The sequence below is a fragment of the Phyllobates terribilis genome, unplaced genomic scaffold, assembly GCF_046119375.1.
Source record: "Phyllobates terribilis strain yellow unplaced genomic scaffold, ASM4611937v1 Scaffold_2__4_contigs__length_985480577, whole genome shotgun sequence".
NCBI lineage: Eukaryota > Metazoa > Chordata > Amphibia > Anura > Dendrobatidae > Phyllobates > Phyllobates terribilis.
Window position 1 is genome coordinate 22,611,802 of NW_027362762.1, and position 22,896 is coordinate 22,634,697.

The 22,896-nt window shown below is 53.0% G+C and overlaps 1 protein-coding gene across 2 annotated transcripts in view; it reads left to right on the forward strand.

The window, feature by feature from the left end:
- Positions 1-22,896, forward strand: part of TRIM3 (tripartite motif containing 3) — a 116,583-nt gene that overhangs the window by 38,992 nt on the left and 54,695 nt on the right. For both annotated transcript variants that reach the window (XR_012264072.1, XM_073661189.1), the window contains exons 9-11: positions 1,628-1,808; positions 6,970-7,040; positions 7,324-7,464. Coding sequence is in view for 1 of the 2 variants with exons in the window: in XM_073661189.1 (XP_073517290.1) it covers positions 1,628-1,808; positions 6,970-7,040; positions 7,324-7,464 (393 nt within the window). In the remaining variant the exon portion in view is untranslated. The remainder of the gene's footprint in view (positions 1-1,627; positions 1,809-6,969; positions 7,041-7,323; positions 7,465-22,896) is intronic.

Genomic DNA, 22,896 nt, shown 5'->3' on the forward strand with positions numbered 1-22,896 from the left:
GTGTCTCTCTTTCTGACTGTCTGTCCATGATCCCGGCTGTCTCTCCTGGCTGTCTCTCTCTTTCTGACTGTCTGTCCATGATCCCGCCTGTCTCTTGTCTCTGTATGGTGCCGGCTATCTCTTTCTCTGTCTCTCTCTCTCCATAGCGCCGGCTGTCTTTCTGTTTTTTCTCGCTCTCCTGGCTGTCTCTGTCTCTCTATGGTGCTGACTGTCTCTCTCTTTCTGACTGTCTGTCCATGTTCCCGGCTGTCTCTCTCTCCATAGCGCCGGCTGTCTTTCTGTCTCTCTTGCTCTCCTGGCTGTCAGTCTCTATATGGTGCTGTCGGTCTCTATATGGTGCTGTCGGTCTCTATGTGGTGCTGTCGGTCTCTATGTGGTGCTGTCGGTCTCTATGTGGTGCTGTCGGTCTCTATGTGGTGCTGTCGGTCTCTATGTGGTGCTGTCGGTCTCTATGTGGTGCTGTCGGTCTCTATGTGGTGCTGTCGGTCTCTATGTGGTGCTGTCGTTCTCTATGTGGTGCTGTCGGTCTCTATGTGGTGCTGTCGGTCTCTATGTGGTGCTGTCGGTCTCTATGTGGTGCTGTCGGTCTCTATGTGGTGCTGTCGGTCTCTATGTGGTGCTGTCGGTCTCTATGTGGTGCTGTCGGTCTCTATGTGGTGCTGTCGGTCTCTATGTGGTGCTGTCGGTCTCTATGTGGTGCTGTCGGTCTCTATGTGGTGCTGTCGGTCTCTATGTGGTGCTGTCGGTCTCTATGTGGTGCTGTCGGTCTCTATGTGGTGCTGTCGGTCTCTATGTGGTGCTGTCGGTCTCTATGTGGTGCTGTCGGTCTCTATGTGGTGCTGTCGGTCTCTATGTGGTGCTGTCGGTCTCTATGTGGTGCTGTCGGTCTCTATGTGGTGCTGTCGGTCTCTATGTGGTGCTGTCGGTCTCTATGTGGTGCTGTCGGTCTCTATGTGGTGCTGTCGGTCTCTATGTGGTGCTGTCGGTCTCTATGTGGTGCTGTCGGTCTCTATGTGGTGCTGTCGGTCTCTATGTGGTGCTGTCGGTCTCTATGTGGTGCTGTCGGTCTCTATGTGGTGCTGTCGGTCTCTATGTGGTGCTGTCGGTCTCTATGTGGTGCTGTCGGTCTCTATGTGGTGCTGTCGGTCTCTATGTGGTGCTGTCGGTCTCTATGTGGTGCTGTCGGTCTCTATGTGGTGCTGTCGGTCTCTATGTGGTGCTGTCGGTCTCTATGTGGTGCTGTCGGTCTCTATGTGGTGCTGTCGGTCTCTATGTGGTGCTGTCGGTCTCTATGTGGTGCTGTCGGTCTCTATGTGGTGCTGTCGGTCTCTATGTGGTGCGGTCGGTCTCTATGTGGTGCGGTCGGTCTCTATGTGGTGCGGTCGGTCTCTATGTGGTGCGGTCGGTCTCTATGTGGTGCGGTCGGTCTCTGTGGTGCGGTCGGTCTCTATGTGGTGCGGTCGGTCTCTATGTGGTGCGGTCGGTCTCTATGTGGTGCGGCCGGTCTCTATGTGGTGCGGCCGGTCTCTATGTGGTGCGGCCGGTCTCTATGTGGTGCGGCCGGTCTCTATATGGTGGCGGATGTCTCCTGTATGTGGTTTCCCTCACGGTCACTCTGTGTCCACAGAACAAGGTGGGTGTCGGGCGTCTCATGGGTCCTAAGGGCGTGGCCGTGGACCGGAACGGTCACCTGATCGTGGTGGACAACAAGTCCTGCTGCATCTTCATCTTCCAGTCTAACGGGAAGCTGGTCGGCAGGTTCGGCGGCCGCGGCCCCGGGGACAAGCAGCAGACGGGCAGTCTGGATGGTACGTGTGGCTGTGATTGGTGGGAGGGGCCTGTGAGGGCGGGGCTTGTCAGGCAGTCTGGATGGTACGTGTAACTGTGATTGGTGGGAGGGGCCTGTGAGGGCGGGGCTTGTCAGGCAGTCTGGATGGTATGTGTGGCTGTGATTGGTGGGAGGGGCTTGTCAGGCAGTCTGGATGGTACGTGTGGCTGTGATTGGTGGGAGGGGCCTGTTAGGGCGGGGCTTGTCAGGCAGTCTGGATGGTATGTGTGGCTGTGATTGGTGGGAGGGGCTTGTCAGGCAGTCTGGATGGTACGTGTGGCTGTGATTGGTGGGAGGGGCCTGTGAGGGCGGGGCTTGTCAGGCGGACTGGATGGTACGTGTAACTGTGATTGGTGGGAGGGGCCTGTGAGGGCGGGGCTTGTCAGGCGGACTGGATGGTATGTGTGGCTGTGATTGGTGGGAGGGGCTTGTCAGGCAGTCTGGATGGTATGTGTGGCTGTGATTGGTGGGAGAGGCCTGTGAGGACAAAGTGTGGAGACATTGGAGTCAGTGGGCGCTCTCATCCGCTGGTCTGGCTGTCTTTAGAAAGACCACATGGACCGAGACTCACCCTTCTCGTGGGCGTAACACTACTCAGACAACACAGGGTGCGGGTAAAACAGCTTGTCAATATTTTATTAAACCACAAAGCGGACAATAAACAGATAGAACAGTCCCAGCAAATACCCAAGATGGTGGAACATTACACAGTCTCACCCTTCCGCTAGCTCGTTGGGATTAGAGCCGCTGCGACTTCTGGGCTTCCAGGGCCGACTACCCCCACCAGTGGCACCCCGCTTCTGGTGGGCCCCCACAGAGAGAAGGTAATGACAAGCTTAGGAACTGACATTCCTTGAGGTACAAGGCCCAACCTGGCTTCTCCGAACGTCTCCATGGGTTCAGATGATCATTTCCTCCACTTGGGGCCGTGGTCCCTTAAGCTTGCATCCTGTAGAGTGTCAAATCTGTATTCCTCCGGTTGGAGCCATGGTTCCCTGGCTGGTGTTCTGTAGAGTCCTCTTGCAGAAGGATAGAGGTCCCTTTTTATATCCACATCTGTCCTCCAGGTCATCATCGACAGGTCAGGGTGGAAGGTGGGATGAGGTCAACTATCATTGTTCGTGTATTCAATCAATCTGCATATAGTTTGTCCTTCACTGTTTGCAGGTCAACAAGCTGCATGGACTGATACAATGGGTAAACAACATATTAGCTAACATCGATTGTTAAATTACCCTGCGTCCCTGTCCTCCCAAGTATTGCCGCACAATATTGTGCAACAAACATCAATTCAAGAGTCAGCATTCAGGCTTATATGAACAATGGTCTATGTCTCCTGACCTACTGAGAAATACATCTGGCCTGATTAAGAATAAATTCTGTGTCGTCACACGGGGCTTGTCAGGCAGTATGGATGGTGTGTGTTACTGTGATTGGTGGAAGGGCAGGGCTTGTTATGTAGTCTGGATGATACACGGGGTTCTCCCGTTGGCATAATGCTACTCAGACAACACAAGGTGAGGGTAAAACAGTGTGGCAATACTTTATTGAACCACCGAACAGACAATAAACATACAGAACAGTCCCAGCTAATACCCAAGATGGCGCAAATTACAGAGTCTCACCCTTCTGCTGGCCTGCCAGGAATAGAGCAGCTGCGATTTCGGGGCTTTCAGGGCCGATTACCACCACCTGTGGCACCCCGCCTTTCGTGGGCCCCCCCCCCAGAGTTGAGGTAGCAGTAAGCTTAGGAAGTTGACAGTCCATTGAGGTACGTGACCAAGATACCCGAAGATCCCAACCTGGCATCGAACATATCCATGGAACCATGTGACCGGTGGGTCCCAACCTTGCTTTCTCCGAGCATATCCATAGGTTCCAAGGGACCTGATTGTCCCAACCTGGTTTCCCCAAATGTATCCATGGGTTCTGTGATAGTCAATGGAGCAGATCTGTATTCCTCCAGCCAGGACCGTGGTCACTTAAGCTGGCATCCTGTAGACTCCAAATCTGTATCCCTCTTTCTGGAGCCATGTGTCCTACCTGCTGTTCTGAAGAGTCACTCAGAATCTAAGGGTCTCTCTTGGCTGTGATTTTGTACACGTCTTTCTCATCATTCACAGGGCAGAGGGGGAAGGAGGCAGGGGCTCTTGTCTCATTGTTTGAGCATTTCATCAATTTGCATAGTTTGTCTTTCATTGCTCTGCAGATCAACAAACTAGCTGGCCTGGTTCAAGATGTAATCAGCATATTAGCAAATATCATTGTTCCATGACCCTCTGTCCCTGTCCTCCAGAGATAACAGACAATAAGTTGTAGTAAATATCAACTCAAGAGTCAATATCCAGGCTTATACAAATAATAGTCTGTTCTTCTTGACCAGCAAAGAAAAACACACACATTCAAAAGTCAACATAAAAAGATAATCATGCATTTCTCTTGGCCTACTGAATTTAGACATCTGGATAATTAAGATTAAAAGCTGTGTCATCACAGTACGGTGATTGGTGGGAGGGGCCTGTGAGGGCGTGGCTTGTCAGGCAGTCTGGATGGTATGTGTGGCTGTGTTGGTGGGAGGGTGGAGCTTGTTAGGCAGTCTGCATGGTACGTGTGGCTGTGATTGGTGGGAGGGCAGGGCTCATCAGGCAGTCTGGATGATACGTGTGGCTGTGATTGGTGGGAAGGGCCTGTGAGGGCGTGGCTTGTCAGGCAGTCTGGATGGTACGTGTGGCTGTGTTGGTGGGAGGGTGGAGCTTGTTAGGCAGTCTGCATGGTACGTGTGGCTGTGATTGGTGGGAGGGCAGGGCTCATCAGGCAGTCTGGATGATACGTGTGGCTGTGATTGGTGGGAGGGGCCTGTGAGGGCGTGGCTTGTCAGGCAGTCTGGATGGTATGTGTGGCTGTGTTGGTGGGAGGGTGGAGCTTGTTAGGCAGTCTGCATGGTACGTGTGGCTGTGATTGGTGGGAGGGCAGGGCTCATCAGGCAGTCTGGATGATACGTGTGGCTGTGATTGGGAGGGCAGGGCTCATCAGGCAGTCTGGATGATACGTGTGGCTGTGATTGGTGGGAAGGGCTTGTGAGGGCGTGGCTTGTCAGGCAGTCTGGATGGTATGTGTGGCTGTGTTGGTGGGAGGGTGGAGCTTGTTAGGCAGTCTGCATGGTACGTGTGGCTGTGATTGGTGGGAGGGCAGGGCTCATCAGGCAGTCTGGATGATACGTGTGGCTGTGATTGGTGGGAAGGGCCTGTGAGGGCGTGGCTTGTCAGGCAGTCTGGATGGTACGTGTGGCTGTGTTGGTGGGAGGGTGGAGCTTGTTAGGCAGTCTGCATGGTACGTGTGGCTGTGATTGGTGGGAGGGCAGGGCTCATCAGGCAGTCTGGATGATACGTGTGGCTGTGATTGGTGGGAGGGGCCTGTGAGGGCGTGGCTTGTCAGGCAGTCTGGATGGTATGTGTGGCTGTGTTGGTGGGAGGGTGGAGCTTGTTAGGCAGTCTGCATGGTACGTGTGGCTGTGATTGGTGGGAGGGCAGGGCTCATCAGGCAGTCTGGATGATACGTGTGGCTGTGATTGGGAGGGCAGGGCTCATCAGGCAGTCTGGATGATACGTGTGGCTGTGATTGGTGGGAAGGGCTTGTGAGGGCGTGGCTTGTCAGGCAGTCTGGATGGTATGTGTGGCTGTGTTGGTGGGAGGGTGGAGCTTGTTAGGCAGTCTGCATGGTACGTGTGGCTGTGATTGGTGGGAGGGCAGGGCTCATCAGGCAGTCTGGATGATACGTGTGGCTGTGATTGGTGGGAAGGGCTTGTGAGGGCGTGGCTTGTCAGGCAGTCTGGATGGTATGTGTGGCTGTGTTGGTGGGAGGGTGGAGCTTGTTAGGCAGTCTGCATGGTACGTGTGGCTGTGATTGGTGGGAGGGCAGGGCTCATCAGGCAGTCTGGATGATACGTGTGGCTGTGATTGGTGGGAAGGGCTTGTGAGGGCGTGGCTTGTCAGGCAGTCTGGATGGTATGTGTGGCTGTGTTGGTGGGAGGGTGGAGCTTGTTAGGCAGTCTGCATGGTACGTGTGGCTGTGATTGGTGGGAGGGCAGGGCTCATCAGGCAGTCTGGATGATACGTGTGGCTGTGATTGGTGGGAGGGGCCTGTGAGGGCGTGGCTTGTCAGGCAGTCTGGATGGTATGTGTGGCTGTGTTGGTGGGAGGGTGGAGCTTGTTAGGCAGTCTGCATGGTACGTGTGGCTGTGATTGGTGGGAGGGCAGGGCTCATCAGGCAGTCTGGATGATACGTGTGGCTGTGATTGGGAGGGCAGGGCTCATCAGGCAGTCTGGATGATACGTGTGGCTGTGATTGGTGGGAAGGGCTTGTGAGGGCGTGGCTTGTCAGGCAGTCTGGATGGTATGTGTGGCTGTGTTGGTGGGAGGGTGGAGCTTGTTAGGCAGTCTGCATGGTACGTGTGGCTGTGATTGGTGGGAGGGCAGGGCTCATCAGGCAGTCTGGATGATACGTGTGGCTGTGATTGGTGGGAAGGGCTTGTGAGGGCGTGGCTTGTCAGGCAGTCTGGATGGTATGTGTGGCTGTGTTGGTGGGAGGGTGGAGCTTGTTAGGCAGTCTGCATGGTACGTGTGGCTGTGATTGGTGGGAGGGCAGGGCTCATCAGGCAGTCTGGATGATACGTGTGGCTGTGATTGGTGGGAAGGGCTTGTGAGGGCGTGGCTTGTCAGGCAGTCTGGATGGTATGTGTGGCTGTGTTGGTGGGAGGGTAGAGCTTGTTAGGCAGTCTGCATGGTACGTGTGGCTGTGATTGGTGGGATGGCAGGGCTCATCAGGCAGTCTGGATGATACGTGTGGCTGTGATTGGTGGGAAGGGCTTGTGAGGGCGTGGCTTGTCAGGCAGTCTGGATGGTATGTGTGGCTGTGTTGGTGGGAGGGTGGAGCTTGTTAGGCAGTCTGCATGGTACGTGTGGCTGTGATTGGTGGGAGGGCAGGGCTCATCAGGCAGTCTGGATGATACGTGTGGCTGTGATTGGTGGGAGGGCAGGGCTCATCAGGCAGTCTGGATGATACATGTGGCTGTGATTGGTGGGAAGGGCCTGTGAGGGCGGGGCTTGTTAGCATATGATGTTGACTGTGCGCTCTCTTTCCAGGTCCCCATTTTGTGGCCGTTAATAACAAGAATGAGATTATTGTGACTGATTTCCACAACCACTCGGTGAAGGTGAGCGATGTCCTGATATGTCGCACCCCATGGGACGTTATATATGGCCGATGGAGACGGCGTTGCCCCTGATCTCACCCGGGTGCTCGAGACCCCTGTGGTCACCAGATCAGTGGCACTCGCCTTCATGTGCAGAGTCTCCACAGACCCGTGCCTGGTATTTCAGGTCTCATGCCTCCCCTCCGCTTCTCACAACCTTTTCACAGTGTCCCTGCTTTGCTCTCAGCGGAGTGGCGGTAATATGGTCACATGTGACTGTGGCGCCCTCATTTACCTCCTGCAGGTGTACAGCGCAGAGGGAGAGTTCCTCTTTAAATTCGGCTCTCATGGAGAAGGTAACGGTCAGTTTAACGCTCCGACCGGAGTTGCCGTGGATTCCAATGGAAACATCATTGTGGCCGACTGGGGAAACAGCCGGATTCAGGTGTGTGGGGGTGCGGTGGCGGTCTGATCATGCAACAGGGTGATGGGGGCTGATAGGGGAGGGGGGATGGATGTGGTGGGATCATAGAATTAGTGCAATACTAAGTGATGATTAAGGTGGGACTTCTCGGACATGTGGAGGGCAGATGCTGTGACCGGAGGCTTTTGGGGGAGTGCAGTGCAACTTCTACCATAATGCCGTTCGTCATTTCCAGTCACAATAAGGAAAAACGCTCCGTAGTGTCTGTCATCCAGTGACTATTAAATGGCATTCTTAAGTTATTAAATTGCTTTAGTTAGCTTGGAATTGACTTGCTTACTCTACCTGCTGCCGTTCTCCTGCAGTGAGAGCTATTCTCTTACATAGTGTACAGCTGGTTTCCATGGAGCTAACCACCATAGTCTGAGTGTGAAGTCGTTACATTCCAGGAGAGGAGTTGACTCCCAACATCCCTGTCAGCTCTCGCTGCTTCATAATTGTCATTAGGATAATTAAGATGGCATCCTATAATTCAGTAAGAGATTGCAGATTAGACATCAGATTAGATCTCGTGTTAGTCTAATGGTCGGTGTGAAGACCCAGGGTCTTCCGTGGGCGGAACACTACTCAGACAACACAGAGTGAGGGTACAACAGTGTGGCAATACTTTATTGAACCACCAAACGGACAATAAATGCATAAGACAATCCCAGCAAATACCCAAGATGGTACAACATTACACAGTCTCACCCTTCCGTGGCCCGCCTGGGATAGAACAGCTGCTACTTTGGGACTTCCAGGGCCAACTACCTCAACCAGTGGCCCCCTGCTTTTGGCGGGCCCCCACAGAGAGGAGGTAGCGGCAAGCTTAGAAAGCTGACAGTCCATCGAGATACAAGGCCAGGAGACCTGAGGATCCCACACTGGCCTCTCCGAGAGTTTCCATGGGGCCAGATGACCAGCTGGTCCCAATCTGGCTTCTCCAAATGTCTCCATGGGTTCCAGGCGACCGGAGGGTCCCATCTGGCAACCCCAAACTCATATCTATTGAGCCAGGTGACTTCATCGTCCCAACCTGGTCTCCCCAAATGTATCCCTGGGCTCTCTGATGGTCAGTGGAGCAGATCCGTATCTTTCCAGTCCAAATCTGTGTCTCTTTGGATAAAGCTATACTACCAAGCTGCTTGTCTGAAGAGAGTCTGATCTTTGCTTCTCCTTGTAAAGTCTTTCTACTACAGAGCATATGTCCCTTAGAAATAGTTACAATTGTCCTTTGAAGTACACATCAACAGGTCAAGGATTAGGGAGAGTATTACTCCACAGGGCTCAGGTCTCATGTTTGTGCATTTAATCAATTTACATAGTTGGTATATCAGGGGGCTCTTTAAATCAACATCTAACTGACTTTAGTAAAATATATAATTAGCATATTAACAAACATTATTGTTTCAAAACCAAGAGAAGTGAACATTCAGGTTTATACACAATAGTATGTCCTTCTTGACCAGCCACAGAAATACACATACATTTACAAGTCAAGACAAACACAATAGTGTATTTCTTTTGGCTTAGCACATCTAGACTTCTGGCTGATTAAGATAAGAAGCTGTTTCGCCACATTGCTCCCCCATCTTAATTAGCCAGACGTGATAGGTTTCCTATCACCCTTATCAGGCACAGTCCATCAGCATGTCTGTAAGCACAGACACAAATGCAGGAGGTGTCACCTTCATGAGAACAAAACTTTGCATCATCCAGTTTCCTCGGAGCATATTCCATATCTTCCTTGCGAATAAACTTCACACGTAATTGATGACAACCGACTCTTATCCATAGCGTCCACACATGCCGTCCTCAGCATCCTGTGGTTCCTGAATTAAATCCAATGAGTGTCGGTGGCCTGGTATTACATCCGTTGAAGCTGGCACAGCTTCTGTAGTTGCCTTTTCTTGTTGCTGCTGTATATCCTCTCCGGTCCTCCTCCCAAGGCTGAGCTGGTGGGGTTGTACATGCTAGCATCCGAAACCCGCTGTGTATGCCTCGCCTATTTTCTGCTTGGTCTGCCTACATGCCTCCCTGGTTGTGGAGCCCCTTGGAAGGTGTGTGCTAACACCAGTCCTTTTGCAGCTCCCCCAGATCCGCTTGGCTGAGTAGTATCCCACAATTGCTACCAAAATGCAAAGACCCGGGGTCTTCCATGGGCAGAACACTACTCAGACAACACAGGGTGAGGGTAAAACTGTATGGCAGTACTTTATTGAACCACCAAACGGACGATAAACACACAGGATAGTCCCAGCAAATACCCAAGATGGTGCAACATTACACAGTCTCACCCTTCCGCTGGCCCGCCTGAGATAGAACAGCTGCAACTTTAAGACTTCCAGGGCCAACTACCTCAACCAGTGGCCCCCCGCTTTTGACAGATCCCCACAAAGAGGAGATATCGGCAAGCTTAAGAAGCTGACAGGCTATGGAGGTACAAGGCCAGGAGACTCGAGGGTCCCACCCTGGCCTCTCCCAAGAGTTCCTATGGCTGGTCCTAATCTGGCTTCTCCAAATGTCTCCATGGATTCCAGGCAACCAGAGGGTCCCACCTGGCAACCCCAAATACATCCATGGGGCCAGGTGACTTCATCATCCCAACCTGGTCTCCCCAAATGTATTCATGGGCTCTCTGATGGTCAGTGGAGCAGACCCGTATCTTTCCAGTCAGGGCCATATACCCTTAGGCTGGAATCATGTAGAATCCAAATTTGTGTCTCTTTTGGATAAAGCTATGCTAGCACGCTGCTGGTCTGAAGAGAGTCTAATCTTTTGCTTCTACTTGTAAAGTCTGTCTGCTATAGAGGCATATGTTCCTTAGAAATAGTTACAATTGTCCTTTGAAGTACACATCAACAGGATTAGGGAAGGTATTATTCCATAGGGCTCAGGTCTCATTGTTTGTGCATTTAATCAATTCACATAGTTGGCATAGCAGGGGCTCTTTAAATCAACATCTAGCTGGCTTTAGTATAATATGTAATTAGCAAACATTATTGTTTCAAAACCAAGAGAAGTAAACATTCAGGTTTATACACAATAGTATGTCCTTTTTGACCAGCCACATAAATACACATACATTCACAAGTCAGCACAAACTCTATAGTGTATTTCTGTTGGCATAACAAATCTAGACGTCTGGCTGATTTAAGATAAGCTGTTTCGTCATAGTCGGCATAAATTTACTAAACTTATAACACAAAAATAACGGGGAAAACTAAAGAGATCAGACTCTCTGCTCTTTGGATTATACAACAGTCTTATATATTTTAGACAAGTGGATGGTCCTATCGGTTTAATAAGACCAGTCGTCTCTCTGCAGCCTATTCATTTCTCTGCAACAGTAATCTGCTCATCTACGTCCCACCCTTTTAGCTCCTGACCAGTTGCTCTTATCAGTCCTGTAGAATCACATCCCCTAGCATCGGCAGTTTCCAGAGCAGTTCTTTAAATCACTGCTCTCCCTGTCCTGAGCGCTTGTACAAAGTCTCTGTTCTCTTTACATATAATGACTCAGAACAAACACTGACTAACCGCTAGTGCATAGTAGCAGAACCGTCACTCAAGAAGGAGCCAAAAGCATCCAGGTAGTAAGGAGATTGCAGAACTATGAGTTGCTCCAGGGACAACTTGAGAATGCCCATTTTATGTAATACAACTTTAGCAAATAATATTTATTAAAGAATAATCAATATAAGACATAAACCACAAATTTCCAAAGACCTTGATGTAGAATAATTCTAGACAAAACATAGAAAGGTAGACAGATGTCTGTCCAGCCTCTTTTTGAAGACTTCCATTGAAGGAGACTCACCACCTCTCCTGTTCCACTCATTGATCTCCTCACTGTCAAAAAGTGTTTTCTAATATCTAATCTGTGTCTTCTCCCTTTCAGTTAAAATCCATTGCTTCTCGTGTTTCCATGTGCAAATGAGAATAAAGCTGAGCCCTCTACAGTGTGACAGCCCTTCAGATATCTGTAGGCAGCTATTAAGTCTCCTCTCCGTCTTCTCTTTTGCAGCTAAACATTCCCAGATCCTCTAATCGTTCCTCATAGGACATGGTTTGCAGTCCGGTCACTATTCTGGTCGCTCTTCTCTGAACTTGCTCCTGGATGAGACATTCTCATCCTGCAGGATTAAATGTTTTGCAAAAACATTTTGATGGAACGGGTGACGATGTCGCATGTCTGCGAAAGAGAGACAAAGTGCCCCCTACTGATCAGGCTCAACCTGTCGATTAATGGTCTGTTTACTCCGGCCACCTGCACCTTCATGCAGCCAGAACCATTGGTAATGCATATTGTTCTGTGCACATAGAATTTCATGTTCTCGGCAGCACATACTGCTTCAAAGGACAATATGCTGCCGAACACGCTGAAATATTTCACCTGACAAATCAGCGCTTTTGCCCGTTCATTGGGTGATTGCAACCTGTTCTGATGATTGGCCGATGTAAATGGCCGTTACAAGGGTCCCATCCTGGGCTCTCCGAGAGTTTCCATGGAGCCAGATGACCAGATGGTCCCAATCTGGCTTCTCCGAATGTCTCCATGGGTTCCAGGCGATCGGAGGGTCCCACCTGGCAACCACAAACAACATATCCATGGGGACAGGTGACTTCATCGTCCCACCCTGGTCTCCCCAAATGTATCCATGGGCTCTCTGATGGTCAGTGCAGCAGATTCGTATCTTTCCAGTTAGGGCCATATACCCTTAGGCCGGAATCATCTAGAATCCAAATCTGTGTCTCTTTGGTTAAAGCCATGCTTCCAAGCTGATGTTCTGAGGAGTCTCTCTGATCTTTTGCTTCTCCTTGATTCTCCTTTCAGCACCACAGACATCCCTGTTTATATTTGTATCTGTGTAAGGTCATCATTCACAGGTTTCGGGGAAAGGGCAGCACTCAAGTCTCATTGTTTGAGCATTTAATGAATTTGCGTAATTTGTCCTCCTGTTTTGTGAGTCAACAAGCCACAGGGTCCACGTAAAGGCTAATCAGTATATTTAGCAAACATTCATTGTTCCACGCTGAGTCACTGTTCTTCTACAGCCACAGAAATACACATACATTTACAAGTCAACACAAAGATAATGGTGTATTTCTCTTGGCTTAACAAATCTAATTGTCTGGCTGATTAACATTATAAGCTGTATTGTCACACGCCCCCTCTCTTCATACATAGGAATAGGCAGCACAGTCTCCGCAGTGGTATAGTGCCTCCGCAGGGCACACATCCAGTAACGCCCCCTCTCTTTATACATAGGAGCAGGCGGCACAGTCTCAGCAGCGGTATAGCGCCTGCGCAGGGCACACATCCAGTAACGCCCCCTCTCTTTATACATAGGAGCAAGCACCACAATCTCAGCAGTGGTATAGCGCCTGCGCAGGGCACACATCCAGTAACGCCCCCTCTCTTTATACATAGGAGCAGGCAGCACAGTCTCAGCAGTGGTATAGCGCCTGCGCAGGGCACACATCCAGTAACGCCCCCTCTCTTTATACATAGGAGCAGGCGGCACAGTCTCAGCAGTGGTATAGCACCTGCGCAGGGCACACATCCAGTAACACCCCCTCTCGTTATACATAGGAGCAGGTGGCACAGTCTCAGCAGTGGTATAGCGCCTGCGCAGGGCTCACATCCAGTAACGCCCCCTCTCTTTATACATAGGAGCAGGTGGCACAGTCTCAGCAGAGGTATAGCGCCTGCGCAGGGCACACATCCAGTAACGTCCTCTCTCTTTATACATAGGAGCAGGTGGCACAGTCTCAGCAGTGGTATAGCGCCTGCGCAGGGCACACATCCAGTAACGCCCCCTCTCTTTATACATAGGAGCAGGCAGTACAATCTCAGCAGTGGTATAGCGCCTGCGCAGGGCTCAAATCCAGTAACGCCCCCTCTCTTTATACATAGGAGCAGGCAGCACAGTCTCAGCACTGGTATAGCGCCTGCGCAGGGCACACATCCAGTAACATCCCCTCTCTTTATACATAGGAGCAGGTGGCACAGTCTCAGCAGTGGTATAGCACCTGCGCAGGGCTCAAATCCAGTAACATCCCCTCTCTTTATACATAGGAGCAGGTGGCACAGTCTCAGCAGTGGTATAGCGCCTGCGCAGGGCACACATCCAGTAACGCCCCCTCTCTTTATACATAGGAGCAGGCAGTACAATCTCGGCAGTGGTATAGCGCCTGCGCAGGGCTCAAATCCAGTAACGCCCCCTCTCTTTATACATAGGAGCAGGCAGCACAGTCTCAGCAGTGGTATAGCGCCTGCGCAGGGCACACATCCAGTAACATCCCCTCTCTTTATACATAGGAGCAGGTGGCACAGTCTCAGCAGTGGTATAGCGCCTGCGCAGGGCTCAAATCCAGTAACGCCCCCTCTCTTTATACATAGGAGCAGGCGGCACAGTCTCAGCAGTGCTATAGCACCTGCGCAGGGCACACATCCAGTAACGCCCCCTCTCTTTATACAGAGGAGCAGGTGGCACAGTCTCAGCAGTGGTATAGCGCCTGCGCAGGGCACACATCCAGTAACACCCCCTCTCTTTATACATAGGAGCAGGCGGCACAGTCTCAGCAGTGGTATAGCGCCTGCGCAGGGCACACATCCAGTAACTTCCCCTCTCTTTATACATAGGAGCAGGCGGCACAGTCTCAGCAGTGGTATAGCGCCTGCGCAGGGCACACATCCAGTAACATCCCCTCTCTTTATACATAGGAGCAGGCAGCACTGTCTCAGCAGTGGTATAGCGCCTGCGCAGGGCACACATCCAGTAACGCCCCCTCTCTTTATACATAGGAGCAGGCGGCACAGTCTCAGCAGTGGTATAGTGCCTGCGCAGGGCACACATCCATTAACGCCCCCTCTCTTTATACATAGGAGCAGGCGGCACAGTCTCAGCAGCGGTATAGCGCCTGCGCAGGGCACACATCCAGTAACGTCCCCTCTCTTTATACATAGGAGCAGGCGGCACAGTCTGAGCAGTGGTATAGTGCCTGCGCAGGGCACACATCCAGTAACGCCCCCTCTCTTTATACATAGGAGCAGGCAGCACAGTCTCGGCAGCGGTATAGCGCCTGCGCAGGGCACACATCCAGTAACGCCCCCTCTCTTTATACATAGGAGCAGGCAGCACAGTCTCGGCAGCGGTATAGCGCCTGCGCAGGGCACACATCCAGTAACATCCCCTCTCTTTATACATAGGAGCAGGCAGCACAGTCTCAGCAGTGTTATAGCACCTGCGCAGGGCACACATCCAGTAACGCCCCCTCTCTTTATACATAGGAGCAGGCAGCACAGTCTCAGCAGTGGTATAGCACCTGCGCAGGGCACACATCCAGTAACGCCCCCTCTCTTTATACATAGGAGCAGGCGGCACAGTCTCAGCAGTGGTATAGCACCTGCGCAGGGCACACATCCAGTAACGCCCCCTCTCTTTATACATAGGAGCAGGCGGCACAGTCTCAGCAGTGGTATAGCGCCTGCGCAGGGCACACATCCAGTAACGCCCCCTCTCTTTATACATAGGAGCAGGCGGCACAGTCTCAGCAGTGGTATAGCGCCTGCGCAGGGCACACATCCAGTAACGCCCCCTCTCTTTATACATAGGAGCAGGCGGCACAGTCTCAGCAGTGGTATAGCGCCTGCGCAGGGCACACATCCAGTAACGCCCCCTCTCTTTATACATAGGAGCAGGCAGCACAGTCTCGGCAGTGGTATAGCACCTGCGCAGGGCACACATCCAGTAACGTCCCCTCTCTTTATACATAGGAGCAGGTGGCACAGTCTCAGCAGTGGTATAGCGCCTGCGCAGGGACCACATCCAGTAACGCCCCCTCTCTTTATACATAGGAGCAGGCAGCACAGTCTCAGCAGTGGTATAGCGCCTGCACAGGGCACACATCCAGTAACGCCCCCTCTCTTTATACATAGGAGCAGGCAGCACAGTCTCAGCAGTGGTATAGCACCTGCGCAGGGCACACATCCAGTAACACCCCCTCTCTTTATACATAGGAGCAGGTGGTACAGTCTCGGCAGTGGTATAGCACCTGCGCAGGGCACACATCCAGTAACGCCCCCTCTCTTTATACATAGGAGCAGGTGGCACAGTCTCAGCAGTGGTATAGCACCTGCGCAGGGCACACATCCAGTAACGCCCCCTCTCTTTATACATAGCAGCAGGCGGCACATTCTCAGCAGTGGTATAGCACCTGCGCAGGGCACACATCCAGTAACATCCCCTCTCATTATACATAGGAGCAGGCAGCACAGTCTCAGCAGTGGTATAGCGTCTCCGCAGGGCACACATCCTGTAACATCCCCTCTCTTTATACATAGGAGCAGGTGGCACAGTCTCAGCAGCGGTATAGCGCCTGCGCAGGGCACACATCCAGTAACGCCCCCTCTCTTTATGCATAGGAGCAGGCAGCACAGTCTCAGCAGTGGTATAGCGCCTGCGCAGGGCACACATCCAGTAACGTCCTCTCTCTTTATACATAGGAGCAGGTGGCACAGTCTCAGCAGTGGTATAGCGCCTGCGCAGGGCACACATCCAGTAACGCCCCCTCTCTTTATACATAGGAGCAGGCAGCACAGTCTCAGCAGTGGTATAGCGCCTGCGCAGGGCACACATCCAGTAACGCCCCCTCTCTTTATACATAGGAGCAGGCAGCACAGTCTCAGCAGCGGTATAGCGCCTGCGCAGGGCACACATCCAGTAACGCCCCCTCTCTTTATGCATAGGAGCAGGCAGCACAGTCTCAGTAGTGGTATAGCGCCTGCGCAGGGCACACATCCAGTAACATCCCCTCTCTTTATACATAGGAGCAGGCGGCACAGTCTCAGCAGTGGTATAGCGCCTGCGCATGGCACACATCCAGTAACACCCCCTCTCTTTATACATAGGAGCAGGCAGCACAGTCTCAGCAGTGGTATAGCGCCTGCGCAGGGCACACATCCAGTAACGCCCCCTCTCTTTATACATAGGAGCAGGTGGCACAGTCTCAGCAGTGGTATAGTGCCTGCGCAGGGCACACATCCAGTAACGCCCCCTCTCTTTATACATAGGAGCAGGCAGCACAGTCTCGGCAGCGGTATAGCGCCTGCGCAGGGCACACATCCAGTAACGTCCTCTCTCTTTATACATAGGAGCAGGTGGCACAGTCTCAGCAGTGGTATAGCGCCTGCGCAGGGCACACATCCAGTAACGTCCCCTCTCTTTATACATAGGAGCAGGCGGCACAGTCTCAGCAGTGGTATAGCGCCTGCGCAGGGCACACATCCAGTAACGCCCCCTCTCTTTATACATAGGAGCAGGCAGCACAGTCTCAGCAGTGGTATAGCGCCTGCGCAGGGCACACATCCAGTAACATCCCCTCTCTTTATACATAGGAGCAGGTGGCACAGTCTCAGCAGTGGTATAGCGCCTGCGCAGGGCACACATCCAGTAACGTCCTCTCTCTTTATGCATAGGAGCAGGTGGCACAGTCTCGGCAGCGGTATAGCGCCTGCGCAGGGCACACATCCAGTAACGCCCCCTCTCTTTATACATAGGAGCAGGTGGCACAGTCTCAGCAGTGGTATAGTGCCTGCGCAGGGCACACATCCAGTAACACCCCCTCTCGTTATACGTAGGAGCAGGTGGCACAGTCTCAGCAGTGGTATAGCGCCTGCGCAGGGCACACATCCAGTAACGCCCCCTCTCTTTATACATAGGAGCAGGTGGCACAGTCTCAGCAGTGGTATAGCGCCTGCGCAGGGCACACATCCAGTAACGCCCCCTCTCTTTACACATAGGAGCAGGCGGCACAGTCTCAGCAGTGGTATAGTGCCTGCGCAGGGCACACATCCAGTAACGCCCCCTCTCTTTATACATAGGAGCAGGTGCCACAGTCTCAGCAGTGGTATAGCGCCTGCGCAGGGCACACATCCAGTAACACCCCCTCTCTTTATACATAGGAGCAGGCAGCACAGTCTCAGCAGTGGTATAGCGCCTGCGCAGGGCACACATCCAGTAACGCCCCCTCTCTTTATACATAGGAGCAGGCAGCACAGTCTCAGCAGTGGTATAGCACCTGCGCAGGGCACACATCCAGTAACACCCCCTCTCTTTATACATAGGAGCAGGTGGCACAGTCTCGGCAGTGGTATAGCACCTGCGCAGGGCACACATCCAGTAACGCCCCCTCTCTTTATACATAGGAGCAGGTGGCACAGTCTCAGCAGTGGTATAGCACCTGCGCAGGGCACACATCCAGTAACGCCCCCTCTCTTTATACATAGGAGCAGGCGGCACATTCTCAGCAGTGGTATAGCACCTGTGCAGGGCACACATCCAGTAACGCCCCCTCTCTTTATACATAGGAGCAGGCGGCACAGTCTCAGCAGTGGTATAGCGCCTGCGCAGGGCACACATCCAGTAACGCCCCCTCTCATTATACATAGGAGCAGGCAGCACAGTCTCAGCAGTGGTATAGCGCCTCCGCAGGGGGCACATCCTGTAACATCCCCTCTCTTTATACATAGGAGCAGGTGGCACAGTCTCAGCAGCGGTATAGCGCCTGCGCAGGGCACACATCCAGTAACGCCCCCTCTCTTTATACATAGGAGCAGGCGGCACAGTCTCGGCAGCGGTATAGCGCCTGCGCAGGGCACACATCCAGTAACGTCCTCTCTCTTTATACATAGGAGCAGGCGGCACAGTCTCTGCAGCGGTATAGCGCCTGCGCAGGGCACACATCCAGTAACGCCCCCTCTCTTTATGCATAGGAGCAGGCAGCACAGTCTCAGCAGTGGTATAGCGCCTGCGCAGGGCACACATCCAGTAACGCCCCCTCTCTTTATACATAGGAGCAGGCGGCACATTCTCAGCAGTGGTATAGCACCTGCGCAGGGCACACATCCAGTAACGCCCCCTCTCTTTATACATAGGAGCAGGCGGCACAGTCTCAGCAGTGGTATAGCGCCTGCGCAGGGCACACATCCAGTAACGCCCCCTCTCATTATACATAGGAGCAGGCAGCACAGTCTCAGCAGTGGTATAGCGCCTCCGCAGAGCACACATCCTGTAACATCCCCTCTCTTTATACATAGGAGCAGGTGGCACAGTCTCAGCAGCGGTATAGCGCCTGCGCAGGGCACACATCCAGTAACGCCCCCTCTCTTTATACATAGGAGCAGGCGGCACAGTCTCGGCAGCGGTATAGCGCCTGCGCAGGGCACACATCCAGTAACGCCCCCTCTCTTTATACATAGGAGCAGGCAGCACAGTCTCAGCAGTGGTATAGCGCCTGCGCAGGGCACACATCCAGTAACGTCCTCTCTCTTTATACATAGGAGCAGTGGTATAGCGCCTGCGCAGGGCACACATGCAGTAACGCCCCCTCTCTTTATGCATAGAAGCAGGCAGCACAGTCTCAGCAGTGGTATAGCGCCTGCGCAGGGCACACATCCAGTAACGCCCCCTCTCTTTATACATAGGAGCAGGCAGCACAGTCTCAGCAGTGGTATAGCGCCTGCGCAGGGCACACATCCAGTAACATCCCCTCTCTTTATACATAGGAGCAGGCAGCACAGTCTCAGCAGTGGTATAGCGCCTGCGCAGGGCACACATCCAGTAACGTCCTCTCTCTTTATACATAGGAGCAGGCGGCAGAGTCTCAGCAGTGGTATAGCGCCTGCGCAGGGCACACATCCAGTAACGCCCCCTCTCTTTATACATAGGAGCAGGCAGCACAGTCTCAGTAGTGGTATAGCGCCTGCGCAGGGCACACATCCAGTAACACCCCCTCTCTTTATGCATAGGAGCAGGCAGCACAGTCTCAGCAGTGGTATAGCGCCTGCGCAGGGCACACATCCAGTAACGCCCCCTCTCTTTATACATAGGAGCAGGTGGCACAGTCTCAGCAGTGGTATAGTGCCTGCGCAGGGCACACATCCAGTAACGCCCCCTCTCTTTATACATAGGAGCAGGCAGCACAGTCTCGGCAGCGGTATAGCGCCTGCGCAGGGCACACATCCAGTAACGTCCTCTCTCTTTATACATAGGAGCAGGTGGCACAGTCTCAGCAGTGGTATAGCGCCTGCGCAGGGCACACATCCAGTAACGTCGCCTCTCTTTATACATAGGAGCAGGTGGCACAGTCTCAGCAGTGGTATAGCGCCTGCGCAGGGCACACATCCAGTAACGTCCTCTCTCTTTATACATATTAGCAGGTGGCACAGTCTCAGCAGTGGTATAGCGCCTGCGCAGGGCACACATCCAGTAACGCCCCCTCTCTTTATACATAGGAGCAGGTGGCACAGTCTCAGCAGTGGTATAGTGCCTGCGCAGGGCACACATCCAGTAACGCCCCCTCTCTTTATACATAGGAGCAGGCAGCACAGTCTCGGCAGCGGTATAGCGCCTGCGCAGGGCACACATCCAGTAACGTCCTCTCTCTTTATACATAGGAGCAGGTGGCACAGTCTCAGCAGTGGTATAGCGCCTGCGCAGGGCACACATCCAGTAACGCCCCCTCTCTTTATACATAGGAGCAGGTGGCACAGTCTCAGCAGTGGTATAGTGCCTGCGCAGGGCACACATCCAGTAACGCCCCCTCTCTTTATACATAGGAGCAGGCAGCACAGTCTCGGCAGCGGTATAGCGCCTGCGCAGGGCACACATCCAGTAACGTCCTCTCTCTTTATACATAGGAGCAGGTGGCACAGTCTCAGCAGTGGTATAGCGCCTGCGCAGGGCACACATCCAGTAACGTCGCCTCTCTTTATACATAGGAGCAGGTGGCACAGTCTCAGCAGTGGTATAGCGCCTGCGCAGGGCACACATCCAGTAACGTCCTCTCTCTTTATACATATTAGCAGGTGGCACAGTCTCAGCAGTGGTATAGCGCCTGCGCAGGGCACACATCCAGTAACGCCCCCTCTCTTTATACATAGGAGCAGGTGGCACAGTCTCAGCAGTGGTATAGTGCCTGCGCAGGGCACACATCCAGTAACGCCCCCTCTCTTTATACATAGGAGCAGGCAGCACAGTCTCGGCAGCGGTATAGCGCCTGCGCAGGGCACACATCCAGTAACGTCCTCTCTCTTTATACATAGGAGCAGGTGGCACAGTCTCAGCAGTGGTATAGCGCCTGCGCAGGGCACACATCCAGTAACGTCGCCTCTCTTTATACATAGGAGCAGGTGGCACAGTCTCAGCAGTGGTATAGCGCCTGCGCAGGGCACACATCCAGTAACGTCCTCTCTCTTTATACATATTAGCAGGTGGCACAGTCTCGGCAGCGGTATAGCGCCTGCGCAGGGCACACATCCAGTAACGCCCCCTCTCTTTATACATAGGAGCAGGTGGCACAGTCTCAGCAGTGGTATAGCGCCTGCGCAGGGCACACATCCAGTAACATCCCCTCACTTTATACATAGGAGCAGGCAGCACAGTCTCGGCAGCAGTATAGCGCCTGCGCAGGGCACACATCCAGTAACATCCCCTCTCTTTATACATAGGAGCAGGCAGCACAGTCTCAGCAGTGGTATAGCACCTGCGCAGGGCACACATCCAGTAACTTCCCCTCTCTTTATACATAAGAGCAGGCAGCACAGTCTCAGCAGCGGTATAGCACCTGCGCAGGGCACACATCCAGTAACTTCCCCTCTCTTTATACATAGGAGCAGGTGGCACAGTCTCAGCAGTGGTATAGCGCCTGCGCAGAGCACACATCCAGTAACTTCCCCTCTCTTTATACATAGGAGCAGGTGGCACAGTCTCGGCAGCGGTATAGCGCCTGCGCAGGGCACACATCCAGTAACTTCCCCTCTCTTTATAACTAGGAGCAGGTGGCACTGTCTCAGCAGTGGTATAGCGCCTGCGCAGGGCACACATCCAGTAACGCCCCCTCTCTTTATACATAGGAGCAGGTGGCACAGTCTCAGCAGTGGTATAGCGCCTGCGCAGAACACACATCCACTAACGTCCCCTCTCTTTATACATAGGAGCAGGCAGCACAGTCTCAGCAGTGGTATAGCACCTGCGCAGGGCACACATCCAGTAACATCCCCTCTCTTTATACATAGGAGCAGGCAGCACAGTCTCAGCAGTGGTATAGCGCCTGCGCAGGGCACACATCCACTAACGTCCCCTCTCTTTATACATAGGAGCAGGCAGCACAGTCTCAGCAGTGGTATAGCGCCTCCGCAGGGCACACATCCAGTAACGTCCCCTCTCTTTATACATAGGAGCAGGCAGCACAGTCTCGGCAGCGGTATAGCGCCTGCGCAGGGCACACATCCAGTAACGTCCTCTCTCTTTATACATAGGAGCAGGTGGCACAGTCTCAGCAGTGGTATAGTGCCTGCGCAGGGCACACATCCAGTAACGCCCCCTCTCTTTATACATAGGAGCAGCAGGCAGCACAGTCTCAGCAGTGGTATAGCGCCTGCGCAGGGCACACATCCAGTAACGCCCCCTCTCTTTATACATAGGAGCAGGCAGCACAGTCTCAGCAGTGGTATAGTGCCTGCGCAGGGCACACATCCAGTAACATCCCCTCTCTTTATACATAGGAGCAGGCAGCACAGTCTCAGCAGTGGTATAGCGCCTGCGCAGGGCACACATCCAGTAACATCCCCTCTCTTTATACATAGGAGCAGGCAGCACAGTCTCAGCAGTGGTATAGCGCCTCCGCAGGGCACACATCCAGTAACGTCCCCTCTCTTTATACATAGGAGCAGGCAGCACAGTCTCGGCAGCGGTATAGCACCTGCGCAGGGCACACATCCAGTAACGTCCTCTCTCTTTATACATAGGAGCAGGTGGCACAGTCTTAGCAGTGGTATAGTGCCTGCGCAGGGCACACATCCAGTAACGCCCCCTCTCTTTATACATAGGAGCAGCAGGCAGCACAGTCTCCGCAGTGGTATAGCGCCTGCGCAGGGCACACATCCAGTAACGCCCCCTCTCTTTATACATAGGAGCAGGCAGCACAGTCTCAGCAGTGGTATAGTGCCTGCGCAGGGCACACATCCAGTAACGCCCCCTCTCTTTATACATAGGAGCAGGTGGCACAGTCTCAGCAGTGGTATAGTGCCTGCGCAGGGCTCACATCCAGTAACGCCCCCTCTCTTTATACATAGGAGCAGGTGGCACAGTCTCAGCAGTGGTATAGCGCCTGCGCAGGGCACACATCCAGTAACGTCCCCTCTCTTTATACATAGGAGCAGGCAGTACAATCTCAGCAGTGGTATAGCGCCTGCGCAGGGCTCAAATCCAGTAACGCCCCCTCTCTTCATACATAGGAGCAGGCAGCACAGTCTCAGCAGTGGTATAGCGCCTGCGCAGGGCACACATCCAGTAACACCCCCTCTCTTTATACATAGGAGCAGGCGGCACAGTCTCAGCAGTGGTA